This window comes from Conger conger, chromosome 13 (assembly GCF_963514075.1).
Source record: "Conger conger chromosome 13, fConCon1.1, whole genome shotgun sequence".
Lineage (NCBI taxonomy): Eukaryota > Metazoa > Chordata > Actinopteri > Anguilliformes > Congridae > Conger > Conger conger.
In genome coordinates this window covers 33,235,297-33,261,850 of record NC_083772.1, presented here as the reverse complement: position 1 = coordinate 33,261,850, position 26,554 = coordinate 33,235,297, and the positions used below count along the sequence as shown (strand labels likewise).

Here is a 26,554-nt window from a genome sequence, read left to right as displayed (position 1 = left end):
CAGTGCAGTCCATATGTATTTGTAAAGTGGTACAATTTATGTTATTTTGGCTCTGTATTCCAGCACATTTGATTTGAAATCAAGTAATAAATATGAGGCTAGAAGTGCAGACTGTCACCTTTAATTTAAGAGCATTTACATCCATATTGGGTGATCCCTATAGGAATTGTATAAAAGTAATTTGACAGTTGGTTTCTCAGCTCTTTATGATTAGTCAGGTGTTCTCAGTCATTTCTGTAGTGCAGGTATTCATAGTATTATGATGACATCACTTGAATAGCTGGGCACCATATTGTACGGATAGACTAACCGCCCCATGAACACGTTATCCATCTTACTGTTCACCTTTTTTCTGAAAATGGTCACAACGCATGTCATTTATCGTTGCCATAATAAATCCAGTGATGACAAGAGTAGGCAGTTGCCCTTTTACAGAATCCCAGTGGTGAGAGAGAACACAAGGAGTTTAAGTCAAGCCAGGAGGAACTCATGGCTAGCCAAAATAAACCGGAAAGATTTCCGGCCTTCACAAAGCAGCAAAGTGTGTTCTGATCACTTCATTCAAGGTAGAATCTAGCCAGCTAATGTGTTGTAATATTAATCAGCCACGTTTATGATATATCGCCTTTATTTACAGGCAAACCAGCTTATCTTAATAATAGCATTCATCCTGACTGGGCCCCCTCTGTTAAGATCGGGGTAGAAACATCAAACCACTGCCATAGCAAATGCAACAGGTACAGAAACGGTCTGAGAAGCTATCAGCGTACAACAGCTAAAAGTGAACCAACATGGCAAGATGAGTACAATGCAGAGGCCCGACTACATCTTGACAGGTGTAAGCACTGATTGTGTTCACAAAGTAATTCATAGTCAGTTTGTGATGCTAGGTAGACTGGAGTGGCAATTGTCAAGTTTTGTTATGTCCATGTATGGATCTAATCCATTGATAAGACATTTGTTTTCTTCATATCATCTCTGTGATAGTTTATCTAAAGTGTCTTTATATTTCATGTTGGTATTGGTTGGTTCTGGTTGTCCTTTGTAATATTTTGTCTACATGCCTTGACGGAGGTTAGCATTTTATCCTGCTGGTACACTGCATCCAATATTTCAGTATCTAGTCTTGATTCTAAGCTTTTGATTGCCTTTGGAGTCAAGAAAGCCGTTATGAGGCCTCTTGTGTCCAAATACTTATGGACTGCACCATAGGTTATGGAGATAATTACTAGATGCTTACGTGGGTCGCCTGTGGGAGGCGGTAACCCAGGAAAGGAGAGACAATATAAAAAAGGGACACCTGGGAGGGAGGACTTCTTCCAGTAAGGAACTATAAATGAATGGCGCACGGCTGCAGCGGAGTTTTGCATTTCTTGAATCTGTGACAAACTGGTGACCTCACGGACAGGGATAAAGCAGCGCTGCTGGAAGCAGACACAAACTGAAATATTTTAAATTACTTTTTCTTTTCTTTTTTTTAATAAAAAATGAATGGTCGCTCTCCACCTGGCAGTGTGACACAGGAGAGGGAGTCCGGCTGGTTTTGTTTTCTCTTGTTTTCTTTAGTTGTGCCTTGTGAAGTGAGGGTATGTCTGCCCATTTGGTGCTTGTTATGCTTTCAACACTGTGGGGCCATGGATGGGAAGCACAAGAAAATCTGCAGTGGGGTGAAGTGATTTAAGCTTCCTGAATTCCTCAACTAAAACAAAAGTAGAGTGGGCTCCACTTACCTGGGCTGCTGGGTCCAGAAAGGAAGGGGGCGTGGTGTGGAGATTGGCTTTGCGGAATGTCCAACTTTTTAATTTCTCTGAAAGATCTTGATTTATACTTACCTGGTCTGTGTGTTGTCTGAGGTGACTGGGTGGATATCTGCACAGAAGAAAAGGGATCGGTTATCGTGGGAAAGCTCACAACCCCTTACATTATCATGATGATGATAGTGGTGGAGATGACAAATGAAGATGACCATGATGAGTAGGACAGGATGAACAGTGCTAACGGTGATGTAGCTGACGGCTGTTATGATGAATATGATAACAGTGATTAGGCCTGCCAACTGATATAGCTCTCACCTGTGAAGTGACAGGTACATTGGTGTGGTGAGTCTGTCCGTTGACTCTTCAATATGTTCCTGTACCCGTTACAGCAAATACCCTCAAAGACACGGATAAGCTTTCTGACCAGGATAAAGTGAACACCCACACACGCTATTAAAATGAGAACTCTTTTTCTTTTTAATTTTGACTGATATTACTGGACCAAACCGTAAAGAAATGTGTTGATTTAGACAGAGGCACTAGATAGCCCAAATGATAAAAACTATGATTAATCTCAGTTTACCAAATCTACACTGAATAACATCTTGACGAACAAAATAATCATTACCAGAAGAGATATATGGCAGCATAAATCCATAAAGCACAAATGCATCAGAAATCCATACCAAAAGAAAGTCAAGACATTCTTGTACACCATGCCAGGAGAACTAATAGCAGTCGTAACAGTAGTAATGGCATGTAGTGTAGGCCTGCGTGCTGCACAAAGACTATACATACAACCCATGACACCTGTACGGGCACACAATGCAGCTAGATTAGCTTCCCTTATGTAGAAATATCTAGCTAGATTAGTTTACTTTATGTAGAAATCTCCACTTAAGTCCCTCAGATCCTGTAATGATAGTTCTAAAAAGCCATAGAATGCGACCAAATAAAAATGACTGACTTAAACCAGCCCACTTCCGTGTAAGGTCAAAAGCAAGAAGGTGATTAACTTGAAGAAAAAAACAAGTGCATGACTGCTGCCTAGGTAATACTGCAATCCTTGTTATATTGTCGCTGACAAACAATGATGCACAATAAATGTACCATCGGTTTTTGCCTCCTCCTGAAGTACTCGTTGGTGACAGAAGTGCCACGGATTTGCAAGTTGATTTGCGAGAGTTGGGAGCCCACCGGCCGCCCACACGAGCGCCCACGCGCGCTCCGGCTCCGCGCAGAGGCGCTAACGGCATCGGCGTGGGGATAGATACTGTCACAGCCTGCTGGAGTTCGGAGTTTTCCAATTCAATTTTCACAGGGTTTCCAATGGCAACGCGAGAACGGTCCAAGACATCCCGATACCAGCTTGACAGAGCGCTGAGGATGCTCGGGAATGTGCCTGCTGGCTGCAGCACGACGGCTCTTTAATGACTCTATTTATAGCCTGCAAATGTGGAATGCATTCGATTCTAAATATTTTTCGGACACAAGAGATTATAGTGTTTATAATACACAACATACAAAAGATGCAATTTATTGTAGTTATGTATGTATATGTTCTGTAATCGTATAGTGTTTAGTATCTAGGTAAGCTTACAGCAAAAAAACAAAGTGCATTTTTTTTTCATACCCCTGAGAGTAACTTTTATACAGCTAGGCTACATGACTGAGCTGAGATGATCTTTCCACTGCTCTAGCAAGCATGTTCCACAAGTAGTGACTTTTCACGGTGTCACAGCACAGACTACAGTGGCACCAACACTCCTGCCCTGTCATTCATACTGTGACATGACGAGGTTGTAAAAACACCAATTCTGTAATGACAGTTTGTCATCTTAAAAACAAGACACTGATGCGGCTCATTTAGTTCAGAAACACTTGTATCGGCTCAACAGAACCATGAGAGTTTAAATTAGTAGAACACATAGGGTTACAACTACTATACAGTAAGCAGCCCATCTGTCACCACGGCATAATTTCTCATTATGCCCCATAAATTACAAATGTAATGTTTGTTTAAAAAAACAACAATTTCAATAGTAATGCACTGCTTGATCTTATTCAATTCATACTTTACATAGGATCAGCACGCAGTTTCATGAGTTGAGTATATTTCTTTTCATAATTTGTACAAATGAGAGTACAAGTAAACCCATAAAGGGGTATCACTACAGAAACAGTGCTGACAACAAATTCATGCATTAGTTCGGTTATGAACTGTTGCCTGTTTGCTGACACTTATCTGTCAGGGGTGTCCAATCTTAACTGAGAACGGACAGGACAGGTGCAGGATTTTGCAGTAGCCCAGCAATAAAACACCAATTACTTGAAGACTATGATTAAAGTAATTCAGTAAAGAAAACAAATTACTTGTTTGCTCTTCAAGTAAACAAGTAATTCAGTTCAGTGCTTAGTCAAAAGCCTGCACCCAAACTGGCCCCCATGTAATGTTTGGACAATCCTGGTTTTAATTTTCTTCATGCAGGCGAGAAATTTACAACAAAAAACCTGGCCATGAAACAAGCGGTTTGGGCTGAGAATATTGAGCGGCTTTTTTAATGAGCACGATTCCTTTTGCAGCGCGGATTTGCCTCCATTCTGCCTGCTGCTTTGTGTCCCAGTTATGTCTGGCACACCGAACGCAGCCTGCGATGCCAGCAGTTGTAGGCGCTCGCGTAACTGACCCGAAATGGGGTCATCCTCCCCTCCCTCACGCCACCACTGGTCCGTCTCCACCCAACGCAACACCCCTCCCCCACATACAACCAGTCCTGTCCCACATTCCACTCTGCTCCACCAGACCAAATGACTGATGTGGCTGTACACCTAAAACACAATAAGCTGCCAGTGCCAAAATAACTGTGAAATAATTCCCACTCTTCTTCTCTGATTTGCGAGCTGGAGAGACGTACGGGTGGGCAGAGGTGGGCTCCCTTGACAATACCTCCAGCCACTGGGCCGGATTCCATTAGACCCGTTCAGATTTGCTGAAAAATATTCTGTGGAAACAAGGCAATATCCAACTGGAATGATTTAACAGCCCCCACCCCCAGACACCAACCACAAATACTGTTTCTTGGCTGATATACTGGATACTATTATGACTATTAAATAAAGTCAAAGAACATTGCAAATATATCCCAAACTTTTTCACCAAATTTGTATTTTTAGTTTGAATTGAAAGGGAAATGTAGTATATCCAGTTTGCAGAAAGCTTTCATTTTTGCATTGCCTCCTTACACACCACCCAGTATTGAAAAAAGGATCTTGCCAATCAAGTTGAGCATGTTTATTTCAGTATAAGTGGTCCTTAAAACACCTTCAATAGTACTTCTTCTGTGTCTTTAATTTCCATTTCTGTAAAACCCTTCGTAAGCACGGAGATAAACATTTGAAAATATAGTGATGTCCAAATACATTTTGTGCAACAGAAACATTTTAAGCATCCTATATTACAAAAACATTTTACATCATTTCTGATGCCTTGAATATTGGGGTACAGGGGTCACACAACATAGAAGAGCATTTTGTGTTTTTGTGTGTAAAACATATTTAAGAAAAACATTTACATAATTATCTGTGCTATGTGCCCTTCCTGCAATAGAAATATTGGAAAACAGAACATTTACAGAACATAAGATTTATGTTACAGTGAGCTACAAACAACTGCCTTTCTGCTGTAAAACAAAAGGGCATGCTTTTTACACCCGAAATATCCTCAGATAAACCACATTAGATGTAACAGTGCATGTTTACTGTGTGAATTTATGTGTGCATGATATCATACATATTCAATCTGTGTTATAATAAGGCATATGTGGCAAGCAGAAAGAAAAAAAGTCTAAAGCCTGCTGAGAGAGACTGGTTTAACTTCACAATCCTGTTTAAGGCCAGTAGAACGAATGATAAATGATAGGAAAAAATATATAAGTTCGCTGAGAGAAATCAGCCCACTGGTGGGTGGGTCAGGAGGGCTGCTGGGATACTCCCCTCCCTGTGGGGCAGAAGTCAGGGGTCAGGACTCAGACAGGATGTGTCGTGGGTGTGGACCAGGACTGTGTCCGAATCAGTGCACTTGTCTACTATTGAGTATGCAAGCTGTACACAAATTGTGTGTACAACTGTATACAAGCTGTATACAACTGTATGCAACTAGTGTACTCAGTAGTGGCAAATTGCCCCCTTTGGACACAGTCCTGCTCAAAAGGTGGGCAATGGATGCAGGGGTCAGTCACATAGCCCAGCTACAGGTGTGCCCCAGAGGAAGGCTGGGTAAATAGACATACAATTAATTTTATTTGGAGAACGGGACGTGGGAGGAAGTGTCAACGTGATGGATTACCACAAATCCATTAAATTAAATGCCACAATGTGAAGAATACATTCAAGAAATAAATCTTTCCAAACACAAAAAACACCTCACTTCCAGTTAAAATGGCTCATTAGTGCTGACAAAAAAAATACATTAAATTTCACATCTGCACAATACGAGGGGCTTAAAATGTAACGGCAAACAGCTTCTGCAAGCATTTACAATTCCCCAGCAGTAAGCTTTCTCAGAGACTGGCCTGTGTGGCTACTTGTGTCACCCAGTGCTGTACTGTATGTGAAGGCCTTCCTACCGCTGCTCGACACCCCCCCTCCACCTCCCGGGACGCCTCATACCTCATACACCCCGAACGCGGCAGGAAACCGTAAACAGGAAGTGTTCAGCTCCAAAGTGTTTCCTGGGCATCAAGTATCATGAGACAAAAAAATACATTTGACCAACCAACTCAGCTGGTGACAAACTAAGCCTGATTGCGATTCTTTATCCAAGAGGGAACATCTGTTACCAGATTTTATAACTTCTGTGATGAAAGCACACTGTAACAATGATCACTAACATTCACTCTGAGTAAAACCTCCTTTTGTGTTGCATAATTGGGAATTATAAATCTCTTCTGTTTTCAGCTTTTTTGGAGTCACACTGTGTTGAAGCGGCAACGAGAGATTACAGGCTTTGAGAATCGATCACATATTAAAAACAAGGACACATCCCTACGCATGGAGCCTGTGACTCAAAAGAGCATGACAAATTAAAAGTAAATGAAAAGAAAATGACGAGTTTGGAACACAAAGCGGAACGAAACCATTTGCTGTGTGGTCTGGGTTCATAGTACCAGGTTAATTGAGCATTCGCGTGATTGGTCCACTGTTTAATACACTTTGAGTGAATCGGCGCAGCTACAGGTGTGTACTGCCTCGCTGATCACGGGTGTGAGATGCAGCCATCTTCCCTCCACTGCCGTCTCAAACACATTCTCCTTCACAGCTTGCATCAAAGTCCTCTTTACCCATACACATACACATATACATACACGTACATATAAAAATAAGTTATTGCGCATCCGAAAAAAAGTGCATCGTATTCTTAAAAAAAATATCTTTCTTTGCTTTTTTTTTTCTTTTCTTTCTTCATCTCCCTTTAACTGCAGACTCTTCTTGAGGAGGGGGTAATGGGGGGGGGGGGGGCATATCCCCATGAACACGTGCCATTGGTGGAGGGGACAGAGAGAGAGAGAGGGAGAGAAGGAGAGAGAGAGTGAGAGAGGGAGAGAGAGGGAGGGAGGGAGGGAGAGAGGGAGGGAGGGAGGGAAGAGGGGTGGGAGAGGGGAAGACGGCAGAGAGGAAGTGGTGAGGGTGGTCTCGCTACGCTATCACCATGGGAACGTCGTCAGAGAAGCCGCTGATCATGGGGGCGTCCTCGTCGTCGTCCCCTGAAAAGAGCGACACAGGAAGCGTCAACAAGCGCTACAGCTCCGTCAGCAACTTACTCCACCGGGCTGCCAAACTCCAGGTGAGGAGAGGAGAGCAGTGTGGGATGGAGGACAGCCGTATGAGGAGGTGGAGCGGGGAGAAGGGCTGAAGATGGATGTAGATAGCAGAAACATTCATTTATTAGTCATGTTTAAAAAGAAATACATGAAATGTGTTCTCAGTGCCACACTCCCGAGACAGATAACATGTGGAGCACAGACCAGAACCTTAAAAAGAAAAAGAAAATGACAAGAACAAAAAGACACAGGTGTGGGTGTGGAGGGGAGGGGGGTCGAGAGTTCGTGATATTCATGGCTATGGGCAGCTGCTACTTTACACAGAATTGCACTTCATTTGACCTGTGTTTGTTTGTTTGTTTATGTTCCAATGACCTTCGGTGTGCACTTTTGTTTGGATAAAAGTGCCTGCCAAATAAAAAACAGTGTAAGGTAATGGAGAGAGCTGGGTGTGAGGGGGAGGTGTGGGTGTGTGTGAGGGAGAATGGGAGGGGGGTGAGGGTGTACGGGAGGGCAGCCGCACCCAGCTCGTCCCCGGAGGAGAAGATGGCGGAGCCGAGGCGGGAGTTGTAGTGGCTGTTAGCGAAGGCGGTGAAGTTGTGCTGCAGGCGGCGGTGTCTGAGGTACAGGGCCAGCAGCCCCGCGCACAGAGCCAGCAGCAGCAGCAGCATCACCGGCACCACCACCACCGCCGTGGGCCCTGAGTCTGAGCGCGACGCTGAGTCACCGCCTGGACCTGCCGGGAGTCACACACACACACACACACACACACACATACACACACACACACAAAGACACACACACACACACACACACACACACACACACACATATATATATACACACACACACACACACACATACACACACACACACATACAGACACATTACTCCTCAGTGTGTTGCACACTGTACCTCATCAATGACACACACCCCTGCCTGGGCCTGCAGTACATCACATACATCACTCCACACTACACCACATTATCAACACATCACCTACTGAATAATACATTGCACACAGTACACTACACACATTATACCAGCTTCATATCGCCAACAGCAGAAGCACTAACATCAAATAAAATGTCCTGAGTACACTACTTGGACTACACCAACAATTCTACAGCCAGCACCAACAGTACACTGCATCACAGTCACTATACTATACCATACTATACTATACAGTGTTCGAGTACATCGTACACTCACCAGTGCCCAGGTCAGTGTACTGCAGCAGGGCTGGCTCCCCACACAGCTGTGTGTTCAGCAGGCACTGGGCCTGCACAGAGAAGGTGTAGTTGTGCCCCAAATGCAGGCTGTTGATCCTGAAGAATGTGTCAGTGGTGTTACCCAGGAAGGAGGTGGAGTTGGTCACACTGTCATGCATGTGGATCTCATAGCCCTGCAGAATATACACACATAGGAAAACATAAACATGTGCACACACACATACACACACACACACACACCACGCACCACGCACAGGGATACGCACAGGGACACACACAAACACACATATACACACACCATTAACACCATTTACATGAGAGAACTTGAGATAGACATCCCTTGTTTAAATATAGTAATTTCATACCTCAGGCTATACTGTGGAAAAAAAAATGAACAGCATAATCTTTTTCAGCCAGAATTGTGGAAGAAAACTATTATGAGACATGTCAGCCATCAGCCAATATAAACTGGTATAAAGGAGCCTAATGAACTGATAAGAGTCTAGAAAGACACTGGCGGCTTAACCAGCGACAGTGAGAGATGAGATCCGTAATGGAGGCCAGGCCAGCAGTGTACAGGGCAGGGAGCTGCACAGGGCAGGGAGCTGCACAGGGCAGGGGGCTGCACAGGGCAGGGGGCTGCACAGAGCTGCACAGAGCTGCACAGAGATGCACAGAGCTGCAGAGAGATGCAGAGAGATGCACAGAGCTGCAGAGCTGCACAGAGCTGCACAGAGATGCACAGAGATGCAGAGATGCACAGAGATGCAGAGATGCTCAGAGATGCACAGAGATGCACAGGTTCTCACCCGACTCTCATTGAAGCTCTGCTCCTTCACCGCCAGACTCTTCCAGAACAGGAAGACATGATCGTTTTCTGTCAATATCTTCAGCGCATCTGGTGCTGGCAGAGGAACTGAGAGATCGAGGGATGTGGGAGAGGGAAAGAAGTAGGGGAGAGAGAGAGGAGGGAGGAGGGGGAGAGAGTGTGAAGAGGGGGGTCACACACACACAAAATTATTTGATGAATATGAAGTACGTATTTTGCATATCTGATTGCGTAATATGAATGCAGATCTAACCCAAAAAATGACAAACTCCGTTCCAGAACTCCGGGGAAACGACATAACCCAGAAAACACAATACAACCCAACACTCCCAGCATTACCACCAGAACACCACTGCCAGCACGTCCCCTTTATCAGGGCTGCATTGCACTCCTACACAAGACAGATTCAGGTCACGCTTTCACCACCGGGGCCTATTTACACAGTTAGGAAAGCATTACTTAACCGGCAGCCATGTAAGCACGTCTGGTTTTATTGTGTGAAGCGGTGAGAGTCACCTGTGCTGAGCGTGTAGCTGGCCTCCTTGCTCATGTTGCGCAGCCTGACGCTAACGCTGTAGCGGCCGCCCGGCTCCAGGCCCTTCAGGCAGTACTCCACCGTGTTGTTGGGCGTGCTGAGCTTGTAGCTGCGCTCCGTCTTACGCAGCGCGTCGCGGACGTGCACCACGTACGTCTGCGCAGGCGGACAGACACACAGACCGAGGGTCAGCTCCTCACACTCCGATCCCTTCGCTGCGATCCCTTCACTGGGGGGGTGACCACGATTTTAAAGGGTTCTGACGCATGACCGAACTAAATTATTCAATAAAACAACAGTGTTTTCAGTGAGTCCACCTCTTAGACCATGAAACTTTATACCAGAAAAACAGCCAGCTGTGGGATTGCTGGTTATTTATTAACCCATAAAATGGCAATAAAAGAGTATTTTACAGTTTATACAGCACAGACTCAGAGTTTACTGTAGTGCCTTTGTGTTGTGTCTGGGGGTGAGGGGCGTACCAGTGGGGCGCTGGGGGTGTCGTAGGGGGGCTGCCACTTGAGCGTGGCCTGGGTCTTCTCCACCCCCACTTTGTGCAGGTTACGGGGGGGCAGCCGGTTGTCGGGGATCATCTTCACCACCGTGTACTCCGAGGGGGGGCCGAGGTAGGGCGCGATAGCCCGCACCTGTCACACACACAAACACACATACATGCGCACACACACACACACACACGCGCACGCACACTCACACACACACGCGCACGCACACACACACACACACACACACACACAGACACACACGCACACAGACACACACGCACATACACACAGACACACACACACGCACACACATACAAACACACATACACGTGCACGCACACACACACACACACACACACACACACACACGCATACAGACAAACCGATGAAATATGTTTATTGGCTGCATAAGCACAGTGGCTGAGTGGACTGCTCATTTACAGTCTTCAGACAGACTCACCAGGAAGAGGTACTGTGCGTCGGTGTCCACGGTGACGATGGCACTGCTGCCACTGCAGTTCTGACTGCGAGGGTCGCGGTAGAGCTCCAGGAAGGAGGGAGCGAAGAACACGCCATACACCTGCACACACACACACACACACACACACACACACACACACACACACACACACACACACGCACATACACATACACAGACACACACGCACGCACACGCGCACACGCGCACACGCGCACACGCGCACACGCGCACACACACACACACACACACACATACACAGAGGTTAAACTGAGGAACGCAAACTATTTATTAATAAAATATGCGTACCATTTGAGTTCAGCCGTTCCTGTTTCGGGGTTTTAATGCGTGTATGCGTACTCTGTTAGTGTGTACTGCATGAGTGTATGAATGTGTGAAGTTAGTATGTAGTATGTAGTGTGTGTTGTCTCTGACCTCTGCGTGGGCACCGGTCCAGCTGCAGTCCACAGCGGTCTGGTTGAGGGGGCGGGCCTTCAGGAAGGGAGGGGCGGGCTGAGAGCCGTTTGTCTGCAGGTGGGACAGGGCGGTGGGGCTGTCCCCCACACTGGTGTGGGCCCACACAGCCAGCTCATACAACGTGCCTGCTGTCAGGTTACTCACTGCAAACACACACACACATACGCACACAAGCACACCACACACACACACACACACCACACCACACACATACACAGAGACACAGACACGACAAGCACACACACCATACACACACACACACGCACACACACAGGAATATGAATGAGCCCTGGCAGACAGCTCATTAGCAGCTCTCTGTGTTTGTAAAATTGTGCGGAGTTGTACCTTTCAGAATCTTCCCCTGCACAGTGTAATTCCAGCTCTCTTTAACATGAGCGTCAAACGCCCAGGACAGCACCACCATATACTGCTTCACCTGCACACACACACACAGTGAATGTAACACACACACAAGCCCATGTGTAGCACATCCCTCTGGAATGTGAGGTGTACACACACGCACACACACACACACACACACAATCAGAGTTAGGCACCTATACCGACTCACTTACCTCATACTGCGGGTTGAAACTGAACGTGAGACTAACAGAGTTGTCTGTAACTTTCTCCAGAGCAACAGATGGGGGAGGTAGAGCTGACAGAGAGGGAGAAATGAACAGATTTCACTCTTTGCACCAAATCACCATGTTTAACCCATCACAAATCAAGCTAGTTCTTTGCAATAGTTACAACAATGAACCGGACACGGTTCAGGGGGCTGGTCTTCAAGGTTGGCAATAAATTCACTGAACTGAAATCACTGTGGGCTCAGCAATCACACAGGAGCGAGAGAGTTATGTGACGAGAGTGGGCGTGGTGTGGAAGATACCCCTGACCGCAGCAGAAGTCGACCACCCTCTTTAAACCCATAAAAAATGTCAGCTCTTGGGGGGTGTCTCGGTGGCGCTGCCTGCAGAGCACTGACCGCATGCTCATTGCGAGCCGCGACGTCAACGGTTCGAATCCGACCGTCTGACAATTTGTCGCATGTCTTTCCCTCTCTCTCGCCCCCATTCTTCCTGTCTCTATATACTGTCCAATAAAGCTGAAAAAGGCCTAAAAAAATGTCAGCTCTTGAAAACATTTTTTATTTATTTATTTTTTTTATGGTAGGGCTGAACACACTGCCCTGGTGTCACAGCCAATCTCTGCAGTAGGAGGAATGGGGGAGGGGCTTGGCTGAGAGAAGGAGACATTTCACACAGTTTTGCTAAAGTAAGAGGCAAATGCACATACAAAATATTTAGCGCAGGTGGTAAGTAAAAAAAGAAGAAGGCAAAGCTAGAAAAGTAAGACACTGCCATTAGACAGTCTTGCTGACTTTAATAAAAACATCACCAGGGAGCACTGACAGCTGTGTGTGGGTATTACTTTCCACCTTCTGGAGGGGACAGCTCTCACCTTTCTGTGGGGTGATGCTTTTAATCTCCGTCCAGTTCCCCACCCCCCGGCCAGTCACGGCTGCCACCTAAAACACACCGAGCACACAACTCAACACCACACTCAACACACTCACAGGTCATACTGTTCACTGCACTGACACACAAGCTACAAGACTCTAAAACACATCGAGTACACAACTGAACACTACACTCAACACAATCACAGGTCAGTACACTGACACACAAGCTACGTGACTCTAAAACACTGACAGCAGCAACAGCAACAGCAGTCAAAGCTGTGCTATGCAGGGCAGCAGAATGCTGTAGAAGGAGCATATCCTTCAGCAAAGACAGTCAGTCTGAATGGCTCATATCCAGCTATACCGAGATCTGAATAGGGAGTGGTGTTGACATTCTCACCCGGAACCTGTAGAGGGCGCTAGGTTGCAGGTTGTGGATCTCCGCTGTGGTGGTGCCGCTGCGTTGTGAGGTCCATTCCGCACTGCCCGTCTGACTGTACTCCACCTGCACGCGAGAGAGTGCATCTGTCTCAATGTAAATGGCCCAGGCTGTGATAAAAAAGCGCTAAGCTAGCTAACGCTCAAGCAGGCTAATATCATTAATTTATCATAATTAGCCAACTACTGCTTTGGGTCTGCCAGAGAAAGTGCTTCAAACTGTAATGAGCCAGATTACTGGAAAACATTACATAATAATGATAGGAAACAATATAAAACTGCATAATAAAAATCTGTCAGAAAAACATTAGCATTAATGGGAAACTATGCTAAAAATGGAAATGTAAATAGCACTTCGGGTGAATAGAATTTTAACACACTTGGCACACTTACAAGATACTCCCGGATCAAACCATGCGCTTTATCGGGGGGGTTCCAGGAGCAAACCACTGTGCCATCCTCCCCTTTGTCACATGAGAGCTGCAGGTCCCTGGGGGGGTCCGGCACTGCGACATTACAGGTCATACATTACATCACATGCACTGTGCCCCATTAGTGTCAATTATAACACATTTGCCCTTTTCACAGGAACACTGCAATAACTCACATACAGTACAGTGCAGACAGAGAGTGGGCCTGAACATAGCATCACTATGTGACATTTTCAAAAGAATGATCAGAAAAGCCCATTAAAAAAAGTATTCATATACTTATATTTTTAAACATGGTAGATATACTAGACTATAATAAAACCTTGCATAGCGTGTGTGTGTGTGTGTGTGTGTGTGTGTGTGTGTCTATAGGTGCATCAGGTGAATAAGTATGTGAGGTGTATAGGGTGGATATATGTGTGTGTGTGTGTGTGTGAGAGAGAGACAGACAGAGAGAGACAGAGAGACAGAGAGACAGAGAGACGTGGCAGGTAACATGTATGAGGCTCACAGCGCGGCGGTTTTAGGCGAGCACTCACATCCCTCGGGCGTGCGGAGTGTCAGGACCTCGTTGGTTTTGTGCAATTTGTTGAGACACTGTGTCTGCACCTTGACCTGGTAGGTGGTGTCAGGCTTCAACACCATCAGAGTGCAGCTGCTCTTCACACTGTGTGTCTCCATGAGGGTCCACTGCTGAGCGCCAACCAGCCTGTGTGTACACACACACACACACACCCACACACACGCACGCACACGCACGCACACACACACAAAAACACACACGCAAGCACACGCACACAAACACACACACATATACACAACATGTCCAATATTACTTCATTCTACATACACTCAGTGAACACTTTATTAGATTTTTATTAGTGGTATGCAGAGATGCTCTCCTGCATACCACCGTTGTAATGTGTGGCAATATTTTATGACAATCTTCACCCCAGGTAAAAGCACTCCACACAGGAGTATTGTGTGTGTTCCACTGAGCATGATATTGACAATGTATTTTCCATAAGCCTTTGCGGTGACATGACCTAAACTCAATCTGGCATTCACAGGATTCAATAGCGAGGCCATCGTTTCTGATGGAGGAGTGGCATCGCACTCAATCTGCAGATTTCCATATGCAAACAGACTACTGGTCTGGCCACACAGAGCTCCCCATGGCCCCTACAATGAAAGGCTCTGTCACTGTATCTGTGAGCTTGGTACTTACCCTAAACTGCTATAGCAAAAATATCCAGCTATATGAATGGGTTGTACGTAAAAAAAACAACAGTTCCCTTTAGATACTGAACTGTAATGAACTGTGCGTTGGTAGTTCAGTTGGTTTACGTTCACTACTTAACTATGTAGCTAAGAGCATCTGCTAAATGACTGTAATGTAATGTAATGTAATGTAATGAAATGTAATGTAGAAGGCTCATACTGGCCTAGTGCATCAGGATCCCATGGATAAGTTACCTGTAATAGACCAGGAAGTAGCAGGAGGATAGGGGCAGGTTTTTGGGTCGGGACCAAGTGAGGGTAACAGCGCCAGAGAAGTCAGAACTCCAGTGCAGGTTCTGGATCTTATAGACCAGGGTGTCGGCTGGGGAGAGGAGAGGAGAGGTGACTGAGACTAGAGTTATCAGCAGTCACAACACAGCATGACTATACGGTTTCAGACTGCTCTCTCTCTGTCAGCGCATGCGAGTGTCTCTCTCCCGCAGTGCGTGTCTCTCTCTCAGAGCGTCCCCCCGGTCTCACCGGTGCAGTTGTCCTCGTCGCTGTGGTCGGAGCAGTCCATGAAGCCGTCGCAGCGCTCGCCGTCCGTCACGCAGGCCTCCATGTCGGCGCACAGAGTGCCGTTCACGCAGGACAGCGGCCCGCGGGTGGCTAGACCAGGAAGAGAGACGTTCAGATTTCACTCATATCTTACATGGCTTTTCAGGGACACACACGCACACACGGAGGGAAGTCTGGGTGACTGGGACCAAGAAGGTCGGTGGTTCGATCCCCGGTGTAGCCGCGATAAGATCCGCACAGCTGTTGGGCCCTTATCTCCACATTGCTCCAGGGAGCATTGTCCTCTGTTTAGTCTAATCAACTGTAAGTCGCTTTTGATAAAAGCGTCAGCTAAATACCAAATGATTATTATGATGAGTATACTTACGGCAGTGCGCCTCGTCAGAGCCGTCGTGACAGTGTGGCTTGCCATCGCAGCGCTGCCAGTCCGGGATGCACACAGGGGGGCGTTGGCACGGAAACTGCCCCTTGTTACAGCGGCCGGGGGGGAGGGGCAACGTGGGGGTGGCAGTGGGTGGGGCAGCCTGGGTCACTGTCCCATTGGAGCCTGAGAGAGACAGACACATTCAGAGTGTTGAAGTCACACTCATTGCGAAAAATGTGAATTCCCATAGAGGAAAAAAAAATCTTCTCATGAGCAAACAACACTTTGTTTCCCAAATGAGCAGGACTTAAACATTCTATAGTACAAATGTCCATCACTGTTAGAGTGTCTGTAATTGGCTACTGATTGGCTACATACAGCTCTGCTACTTGGAAATATGAGACCTCATTCATCAAGCGTGAGCATAACGAAATCACATTTGTAAAGCGTGTTCTGTTATTTTATTATTCCATTAATTTATATATATATATATATATATATATATATATATATATATAATTATTTTATAGTGGCTAAATTACTTTAATATGGCAATAGGATATTATAATGCTTCATATAATATAAAAACGCAACAGGATTCAACAAAATGGGTGATGTTTCATTCGGTAATCCTGATTAATTAATGCTTAAGTGGAGTTGAATATAAATTCCATAAAACACGTACGGGGCATGGCGTAGCCAACTATGCCTACGAAACAACGATCTATAACGGTTCAAGTTGCACTTGCAAACATCATGCAAGGCTATAGAAGTGGCATGACATGTGGCTGATTTGTTTAAGAGTTTAGTTTTTTGCCTCGCGTTTAATGTCAGAGGTCGACATGACCTGTTTTTCCCAGTCATTAGGTGCTAATTCGCTCATGCTAATATGACGTGAACGCAGCATTGGGCTTCGTTGCTATGGCTTTACATTTCATTTACAGCTTTATTAAAAGATTTGAAGCATGACCATATAATCACTTTGTTTGAGGCTTGTGACACCTCCTTCGGGCTCTCTGCAAGGACAGAGAAAAGGCTATTGCTGTCACCCTCCGGTGGGATTCCAGTTACCGACATCTCCTATGATTTTGGTTTTGGAAACTAGGGGGAAGGAATGTGCCAAATGTGAAACCATTTTCTTTTTACCTGTTGCATAGTGTGTGTTACTTGAGAAAGTGTTTACAACAGCTAGGCTATATTGGCAGGCTTTAGTTTTCCACAGCTCTGACAATTCACTGCTTACACTACGGAAATAAAATACACTGATCAGCCAACCACCTGCTTAAACCAATTTTTCATTGCTTCAGCAAATATACTGAAGATTGCAGATTTCAAAACCACAAATCAAGGTTTTTTTTCCCCCTGTACTGGCAATTGTTTTTACTAAGCTGAATAGCTATAGTTTATAAATCAAAACAATAGCGTACAGATAACTCACAGATTGTATTCCTTGTTTTCTAGGGGAAACAGTATATCCACCATGCGTGGATATCATACACAGAGCTTGTTAATAAAATGTGCCGTGGCTGAATGAGATTTTGGGATATGTGGGGGGGGGGGGCTCTCGTACCCGTGGGGCAGCCCAGCTCGTCGGAGCCGTCGGGGCAGTCCGCGTACCCGTCACACACCCACGCCCGGATGATGCAGGCGCCCGAGCCGCAGTGGAAGTGGTCGGGGGAGCAGGACCCCGGGGTGGAGGACGGAGTGTGGGGCGTCACCCTGCCTACAGCGATGGGAGAGAGGACACACAGACACGCACACACCCATAAGTACACACACACACAAGTACACATACACAGACACACACACACACAGTCAGGATTAGAGGACACAGAGAAGGAAATGGTGAATGGTAAATGGTTGATGTTTATATAGAGTTTCCTCAGTCACAGAGCTGTAGGGGGTATGTGAGGGGAACTTCCTGTGTGTGGTACCTGTGCAGTTGGACTCCTCAGTCACAGAGCTGTAGGGGGTATGTGAGGGGAACTTCCTGTGTGTGGTACCCATGCAGTAGGACTCCTCAGTCACAGAGCTGTAGGGGGTATGTGAGGGGGACTTCCTGTGTGCGGTACCAGGGCAGTAGGACTCCTCAGTCACAGAGCTGTAGGGGGTATGTGAGGGGGACTTCCTGTGTGTGGTACCCGTGCAGTAGGACCCCTCAGTCACAGAGCTGTAGGGGGTATGTGAGGGGGACTTCCTGTGTGCGGTACCTGTGCAGTAGGACTCCTCAGACCAGTCTCCACAGTCGTTCTCTCCGTCACACTTCCACCAGGTGGGCACACAGCGGCCGTTAGCACACTCGTACTGATAGTACCGCGTACAGCCTGGCACGTCTGTGGTCACACCTGAAGCACAGAAACACAGTACTCACACACAACCACACAAACTAACACACAATGCTCATATCCTCACAGGAAAATACACGGTACTCAAACAACCTCACAACTTGACTCACAACACTCACATACAATCTCACAGGGCCCCAGACTATACTTTTCAACCGATTCTGCAATCACAAAAGCTATTTGTTGCAGTATTTGCTGAATCATTTACAGTACTGGGTTCACTACACGCAAAAGCTAAGTTTAGAAATGAGCATTATCTCATCACAAATTGATCAACTGTAGAGGATTGAGAAACCAGAAAGTGCTGGGAATACCTCCAAGTCGCATAAATTGCAGGGGGAACGACCAACGAAAGAGCAAAAGTTGAACTTCTTTATTCGCAGTCTGGAGCCCTGCTGACGCACAGCACACACACAAAGGTCACAGCACTCACACACAAGCTCACAGCACACACACACAAGCTCACAGCACTCACACACAAGCTCACAGTGCGGGCTCACAGCACTCACACACAAGCTCACAACACTCACACACAAGCTCACAGTGCGGGCTCTCAGCACTCACACACAAGCTCACAACACTCACACACAAGCTCACAGTGCGGGCTCACAGCACTCACACACAAGCACACACACAAGCACACAGCACACACACACAAGCACACACACACACACACACACAAGCTCACAGCACACACACACAAGCTCACAGCACACACACACAAGCTCACAGCACTCACACACAAGCTCACAGCACACACACACAAGCTCACAGCACACACACACAAGCTCACAGCACTCACACACAAGCTCACAGCACACACACACAAGCACACACACACAAGCTCACAGCACTCACACACAAGCTCACAGCACACACACACAAGCACACACACACAAGCTCACAGCACACACACACAAGCACACACACACAAGCTCACAGCACTCACACACAAGCTCACAGCACACACACACAAGCACACACACACAAGCTCACAGCACACACACACAAGCTCACAACAAACACACACAAGCTCACAGCACACACACACAAGCTCACAGCACACACACACACAAGCACACACACACAAGCTCACAGCACTCACACACAAGCTCACAGCACACACACACAAGCACACACACACAAGCTCACAGCACACACACACAAGCTCACAGCACACAAGCTCACAGCACACACACGCAAGCACACACACACACAAGCTCACAGCACACACACACAAGCACACACACACAAGCTCACAGCACACACACACACAAGCTCACAGCACACAAGCTCACAGCACACACACACAAGCACACACACACACAAGCTCACAGCACTCACACACAAGCTCACAGCACACACACACACAAACTCACAGCACACAAGCTCACAGCACACACACACAAGCACACACACACACAAGCTCACAGCACACACACACAAGCACACACACACAAGCTCACAGCACACACACACACAAGCTCACAGTGCGGGCTCACAGCACTCACACACAAGCTCACAGCACACACACACACAAGCTCACAGCACACAAGCTCACAGCACACACACACAAGCACACACACACACAAGCTCACAGCACACACACACAAGCACACACACACAAGCTCACAGCACACACACACAAGCACACACACACAAGCTCACAGCACACACACACACAAGCTCACAGTGCGGGCTCACAGCACTCACACACAAGCTCACAGCACTCACACACAAGCTCACAGCACACTCACACACACTCTCACACACACACACACACACACACACACTCGCACTCACACACTCACACACACACGCTCACACACACACTCTGACACACACACACACACACACACACTCTCACACACTCTCACACACACACACACACACAGTCTCACACACACCCACACACACACACACACACACACACTCATACACTCATACACACAGTCTCACCGCAGTTGGCCTCATCGGAGTAGTCTCCACAGTCGTCCATGCCGTCGCACTTCCACTCCAGGCTCACACACACGCCGTTGGAGCACTGGAAGGTGTAGGCGTCGCACGTCTTCTCGAATTCCGGTCTGGTGGCTGAGGGACAGGGAGGGGGTCACACAACAACAGAGTCTGGCACAGCAGGCTCCGATCAGCAGGAATGCAGCGGGCCGTTCTCAACGCTTCCAATGAGACAGGACGTGCACTAGCAAGAATGTTTTTAAAGATACAGAAGGTTCCCCGCTCACAGCAACAGTAATTTTACAGCAGCTCTGGGCTATGTTCATTCGCAGCAGCAGCCTCTACAGGCCTGAATAATTTAATGTTGTTGAATGCGATGGTCTGATGCACATTGAGGCGTGGCTGACAGTAGGGTGTGTTCGGCTGTGAGGAGGCACAAACTGCTCAGCTTCTCCCAAATACTGTGCGCAAGATTTTCTTCTTAAAGAGTAATTGCACTCACTGTTTCAGCCTGGCTCAGACACTATTTTGAATTGTGTCCATGCTATTTGCATAAAGTATTCTCTAAACAATCAGTTGTTGGCAGTGTTCCGTGCAGTATTGATTCGATAACAATTTGTGGGCGTCAATTTTCCAACTGAATATCCGATTGACATTTATATGACCTAGAGGTACCTTGAAAAGGGTACGCTGACATCACAATTGGGGCGGGGTCAGAGTGGACTGCATAAAGCATTTGAAACTTTATAGGAGAGCAGAACATGCTGCTCAACCAATGTTTTTATGCCAAAATTATATTATGTGATAAATGTTGAAAATAATGGCATGGATTCAAATGTTTCACAATACTATAAAGAAGGCATACAAGGTAAAAGAATCAAGGTTAAAATGACCATTTAGATTGTTATGTATTGGTCATTACTTGCCAATATAGAAAACGGATTTCAATCCACAATTTTGCAAACCACAAAAATTCACATTTTTCTGCCCCGTTCTTGCTATTTATTTTCACTAACTAGAATAGCTATAACTTACAACTATAAACAATAACTGACACGTAGCTAAACAACAACAACTGACTCATATTCTTGTAGGGGAAAACAGAGTATACCCCCGGTGCTTGATTGACAGCGGTTGGCAGGAGGGGGCGGGACTTACGGCATCCGGCGTAGGCCGTGTCCTCGTCCGAGCCGTCCTCGCAGTGCCGCACGCCGTCGCACACCAGCGACTGGAACAGACACTGCGTGCGGCTGCGGCACACAAACTCCATGTAGCGCGTGCACAGAGGGTCTGCAGGGGGGCACCAGAGACACCGAGCTCTATTTCCACTGTGTGACAGCGCTAGCGTTTTTGAGACACTTCGCCAGAGCGACTGACAACATGAAGACCAGGGTACAGACCAGAGGCTCTATGTATACGCTTATTTTTCACCTCCTATCTCCATGTCCTTTGCCTGACCCAGAAATCAAATTCCAACTGGCGTCCTTTTGCAAAAGTATTTTTATGGAATGCGTGAGGTATAAACGATGACCTATGGATCAACCTCTCCACATCTGCCAGGCATATGCCACATCTGTAACTGATTCGAACTGACTTTTGAAGGACATTCCTATTGCCTAATTCACATTCTCGATTCCCTGTCTATAGCTCCTTTTCTCGCTTACTTGTTTGCCTCTGGTGAAAAATAAGCAATTGGAAAGAGGTGCAGGAATTAAACTGCTCTCATACCACAGGGGAGGAAAGTACCATGCGCCATGATCATTAGAACAACACGTAGTGTCAGACAGTGAAATTTATGTAGTAATGAAATAACTTTATCAGGAAATAATATGTCATATATCATATATTCAAATCTTATATCAAATCCCACTTCTTTTCCCTTGTTGAAATTCCACATGAGGTCTGTCCTGTTTATATAGTATCTTTGTGTATTATTACTGCAGGATTGTGTATTTCTGTGTTATTGTATTGTGCATCATTATTGTCTCTGCTGACAGACGCAGCTCTGTACATGAGCAGTGTGTGTGAGCAGTGACTGACCGCAGTGCTGCTCGTCAGCGCCCCCTGGGCAGTCCTTCACGCCGTTGCAGTGAGCGCTGGAGTGCAGGCAGGTGCCGTTGGAGCACAGGAACCCGTTACAGCGCTCTCCTCCTGAGAAACAGAGACAGCACTTACACACATGCGTGCGTGCGTGTGCGTGTGTGAGTGTGTGTGTGTGTATGTGTGTGAACCCGGTACAGCGCTCTCCTCCTGAGGAACAGAGACAGCACTTACACACGTGCGTGTGTGTGCGTGTGTGTGTGCCTGTGCATGTGTGTGTGTATGTGTGTGTGCATGGGCATGTGTGTGTGTATGTGTGTGTGCATGTGTGTGTGCATGCGTGTGTGTGTGTGTGTGTGTGTGCCTGTGCGTGTGTATGTGTGTGCGTGCGTGCGTGTGCGTGTGGAGGTGTAAATGCAAACAAATTTGGACAGTGACACCATTGTTGTTGTTTTGGCTCTGGAATCCAGCACACTGGATTTGAAATAAAACAATGAATTTGAGGTTAGAGTGCTAACTGACAGTTTCATTTAAGGGTATTTTCATGCATATCAGTTGATCCATGTTGCCCTTTTTATACATGGTTACCCTATTTCAGGGGAGGAAATTGGACAATTCTGCAGTTTCTTGTTTACCCATGCGAATTTGCATCAGTTCACACTAAGAAAAGCTAACAAAAGGTCTAGACTTGATTCTAGGTGTGAAATTGGCATTTGGAGTGTTGCTGTTTACTCTCAAAATGAGGATGAAATAAGTGCTAATGCCAGTAAAGCAGGCTATCACAGGGATGAAAAATCTGAAGAAATCGATCTGAAACATAGCCAAAACACTGAGTGTGTCAAAATCAACAAGCAAGCAAGAATGCACTGAGGAGTGTGGCAACAGCAAACAACCTGGTAAACCACTGTAGTGGATGACTAAAGAAAACCCCCTTTCCAACAGTCAAATAGATCAAGAACACTTTACAAGATGTAGGCAAAAGACTAGCATAAAGACATACGCAAGGTCTTTGCTTTACAAACCTAACACACATTTACCTGTGTGTTTTTTTAGCCCTATCTGAGGCTATACACTGCAAATCCACAAGGTGGCAGCCTGGGCAAATCTGGTTGGAGTGAGTAACCTCAGAGCAGAAAGGAGAGGAGCAGCAGAAGTGTGGTGGGAGGAGCAGCGATAAAAGAGGAGCAGCAGAAGTGTGGTGGGAGGAGCAGCGATAGGAGAGGAGCAGCAGAAGTGTGGTGGGAGGAGCAGCGATAAAAGAGGAGCAGCAGAAGTGTGGTGGGAGGAGCAGCGATAGGAGAGGAGCAGCAGAAGTGTGGTGGGAGGAGCAGCGATAAAAGAGGAGCAGCAGAAGTGTGGTGGGAGGAGCAGCGATAGGAGAGGAGCAGCAGAAGTGTTGTAGGAGGAGCAGCGATGACTGACCGCAGTGTGTTGGCTCCTCGTCAGAGCCGTCCTGGCAGTCATCGTCCCCGTCACACACCCAGCGCTGGGGGATGCAGTGACCCGTGTGGCACTGGAAACTGCTCGACTCACAGGTGTGGTGGCCCACTGTAGAGGGAGGGAGGGAGAGGGAGAGAGGGAGAGGGAGAGACAGAGAGAGAGAAGAGAGAGAGAGAGAGAGAGACAGAGAGAGAGAGAGAGAATTTCTGAGAACTTCAGAACACAGAACAACAGTCTTTATGCGATTCACCTTCACTCTCTTGCTAACCCAGTCTTTTCAAAAGTCATAAAGTGTGTAGCAGGCCTAAAAATAACTACAGGAGTAGTGTATGAGTAGTGGTGGCACTGGAGGCATTGTGGGTAGAGCTTCTTTCTCCAGCACCGAGGCCAGCCTTGCAACAGTAAGTGTGGCAGGCATAAAACATTGCATGCGACATGAGTCCATTTCAAAAGTAAACATGCTCAGATGTGATTGGCTGTTCTCACCGGTGCAGTTGACCTCATCAGACCAATCCCTGCAGTCGTTGTCTCCATCGCAGCGCCAGGCGTCCCGGATACACACACCCCGCGCACACGTGAACTCCCCCTGCCCACACTGGTGACTCTCTGAGAGAGAACACACACAGTCAGCACACACACACACGCACATACACACGCACACAAACATCTACACACGGAAATAAGCTTCAACATACGCCACCTACCAGTGCACACAGGCACACAGGCACACATGCACACGGTCCGCTTACACACACACACACACACACACACACATACACAGTCAGCACACACACACAGACACACACAGTCAGCACACACACACACACACACACACACACACACAGGAGCTCGTACCACAGTGCTCTTCGTCACTGTTGTCACCACAGTCATCCTCATGGTCGCACCGGAAGGCCAGCGGGATGCAGGAGCCCGACACCACGCAGCGGAACTGCACCGCCGGGTCACATGACGTGGTGGCTGGAGGGGAGACCAAAGCACACAGACTCAGACACAGGCTGTGCGCTCAGTGTGAACGGGCAGGTGTTGGATGTGACCGTATCGATGGTCAGTGTGAACAGGCAGGTGTTTAATGTGACCATATCGATGGGCAGTGTGAACGGGCAGAGGATTGATGTGACTGTATCGGTGACCGGTGTGAACGGGCAGAGGATTGATGTGACTGTATCGGTGACTGGTATGAACGGGCAGAGGGTTTGATGTGACTGTATTGGTGACCGGTGTGAACGGGCAGGTGTTCGATGTGACCGGTGTGAACAGGCAGAGGATCGATGTGACCGGTGTGAACAGGCAGAGGATCGATGTGACTGTATCGGTGACCGGTGTGAACGGGCAGGTGTTGGATGTGACCGGTGTGAACGGGCAGGTGTTGGATGTGACCGGTGTGAACGGGCAGGTGTTGGATGTGACCGGTGTGAACGGGCAGGTGTTGGATGTGACCGGTGTGAACGAGGGGCAGGCGTTACTCACGGCACTCCAGCTCATCGCTCATGTCTCCACAGTCGTTGTCGCTGTCGCACTTCCAGATGCTGCTGATGCACTTTCCGTTGGCACAGCGGTACTGGTTGGGCAGGCAGGTGTGCTCTGGAAGGAGAGAGAGTGAATATGAACCCTGACTGATTGACCGTGCGGTCATTAAACCCCATACCCTGGACCGGCCAGTCCCTGGCCTAGGTCTTGTCCCTCCAAGGTTTTTTCTTATCTGCCATTAGGGAGATTCTCCTTGCCACTGTTGCCTTAGCCTTGCTTATGTGCTTATGTTATCTTCTCTGAAATATGTTTATGAAATTCTCAATACAAATACATTTTGATTTCATTCTGATATACTTCAGCCTGCAGTGATCACATGACAAGGGACATATCCTGCAGGAGCCAGAGACTCCATTTTAAGAAATTTGACTTTTTGCTTTGCATATGCCCTCTAATTTATTACACACCATGTATGTATACAGCTGCATGTCTACTGACAAAGTTAAGGTTATGTACCTTAACTACTAAACTGATGAAGGCAGTGTCTCACCTAAGATTTGAACCGACACCCTGTGAATTACTACACCCTCTGCAGCCTCGGTGAGGGCAGGTCTCTCACCTGACTTCACGCAGGTGTTGTTGCGCAGGTGGTATCCCGTCGGGCACTGGCACTGCACCTCCCCCGAGGGCAGGAGGGTGGTGGGCGCCCCCTCTGGACACACACAGGTATGGCGCTGACCCGGCTGGGGCAGACACAGCAGGCTGCAGGGCTGACTGGCACAGGCGTTATGACCTGCGGGGGGGAAACGCGTACACACACACACAGACACAGACACAGACACAGACACAGACAGACACACACACACACACACAGACACACGCACACGCACACAGACACACACAGACACAGACACAGACGCACAAACACACAGACATACACACCCCCGCAGACACACACACACACACACACAGACACACACAGACACAGACACACACACACAGACGCACAAACACACAGACATACACACCCCCGCAGACACACACACACACACACAGACACACACACACACACACACACACACACAACCGCAGACACACACACACACACAGACACACACACACACACACACCCACCCCCGCAGACACACACACACACA

The 26,554-nt window shown here is 47.2% G+C and overlaps 1 protein-coding gene across 3 annotated transcripts in view; it reads right to left on the bottom strand.

Annotated features, from left to right (window-relative positions):
• Nucleotides 1-7,381: 7,381 nt before the first annotated feature.
• The window catches only part of sorl1 (sortilin-related receptor, L(DLR class) A repeats containing), a 65,230-nt gene continuing 46,057 nt past the window's right edge, over nt 7,382-26,554 (bottom strand). The window contains exons 22-48 of one of the 3 annotated variants that reach the window (XM_061217674.1): nt 26,017-26,190; nt 25,398-25,511; nt 24,765-24,887; nt 24,396-24,515; nt 23,892-24,017; nt 22,470-22,580; nt 21,588-21,719; nt 20,433-20,564; nt 18,339-18,473; nt 17,699-17,851; nt 16,132-16,311; nt 15,726-15,854; nt 15,441-15,567; nt 14,504-14,673; nt 13,927-14,039; nt 13,496-13,600; nt 13,095-13,161; nt 12,206-12,288; nt 11,976-12,066; nt 11,589-11,773; nt 11,136-11,255; nt 10,655-10,819; nt 10,154-10,328; nt 9,618-9,724; nt 8,789-8,981; nt 8,100-8,312; nt 7,382-7,519 (exon numbers count right to left, since the gene is read on the bottom strand). In XM_061217674.1, coding sequence (XP_061073658.1) covers nt 7,452-7,519; nt 8,100-8,312; nt 8,789-8,981; nt 9,618-9,724; nt 10,154-10,328; nt 10,655-10,819; nt 11,136-11,255; nt 11,589-11,773; nt 11,976-12,066; nt 12,206-12,288; nt 13,095-13,161; nt 13,496-13,600; nt 13,927-14,039; nt 14,504-14,673; nt 15,441-15,567; nt 15,726-15,854; nt 16,132-16,311; nt 17,699-17,851; nt 18,339-18,473; nt 20,433-20,564; nt 21,588-21,719; nt 22,470-22,580; nt 23,892-24,017; nt 24,396-24,515; nt 24,765-24,887; nt 25,398-25,511; nt 26,017-26,190 — 3,611 coding nt within the window. In that variant the 3' untranslated portion in view covers nt 7,382-7,451. Of the gene's footprint in view, nt 7,520-7,554; nt 8,313-8,788; nt 8,982-9,617; nt 9,725-10,153; nt 10,402-10,654; nt 10,820-11,135; nt 11,256-11,588; nt 11,774-11,975; nt 12,067-12,205; nt 12,289-13,094; nt 13,162-13,495; nt 13,601-13,926; nt 14,040-14,503; nt 14,674-15,440; nt 15,568-15,725; nt 15,855-16,131; nt 16,312-17,698; nt 17,852-18,338; nt 18,474-20,432; nt 20,565-21,587; nt 21,720-22,469; nt 22,581-23,891; nt 24,018-24,395; nt 24,516-24,764; nt 24,888-25,397; nt 25,512-26,016; nt 26,191-26,554 lie in introns of those variants that run through there. The other 2 variants (XM_061217673.1, XM_061217675.1) reach the window with 2 other exon arrangements.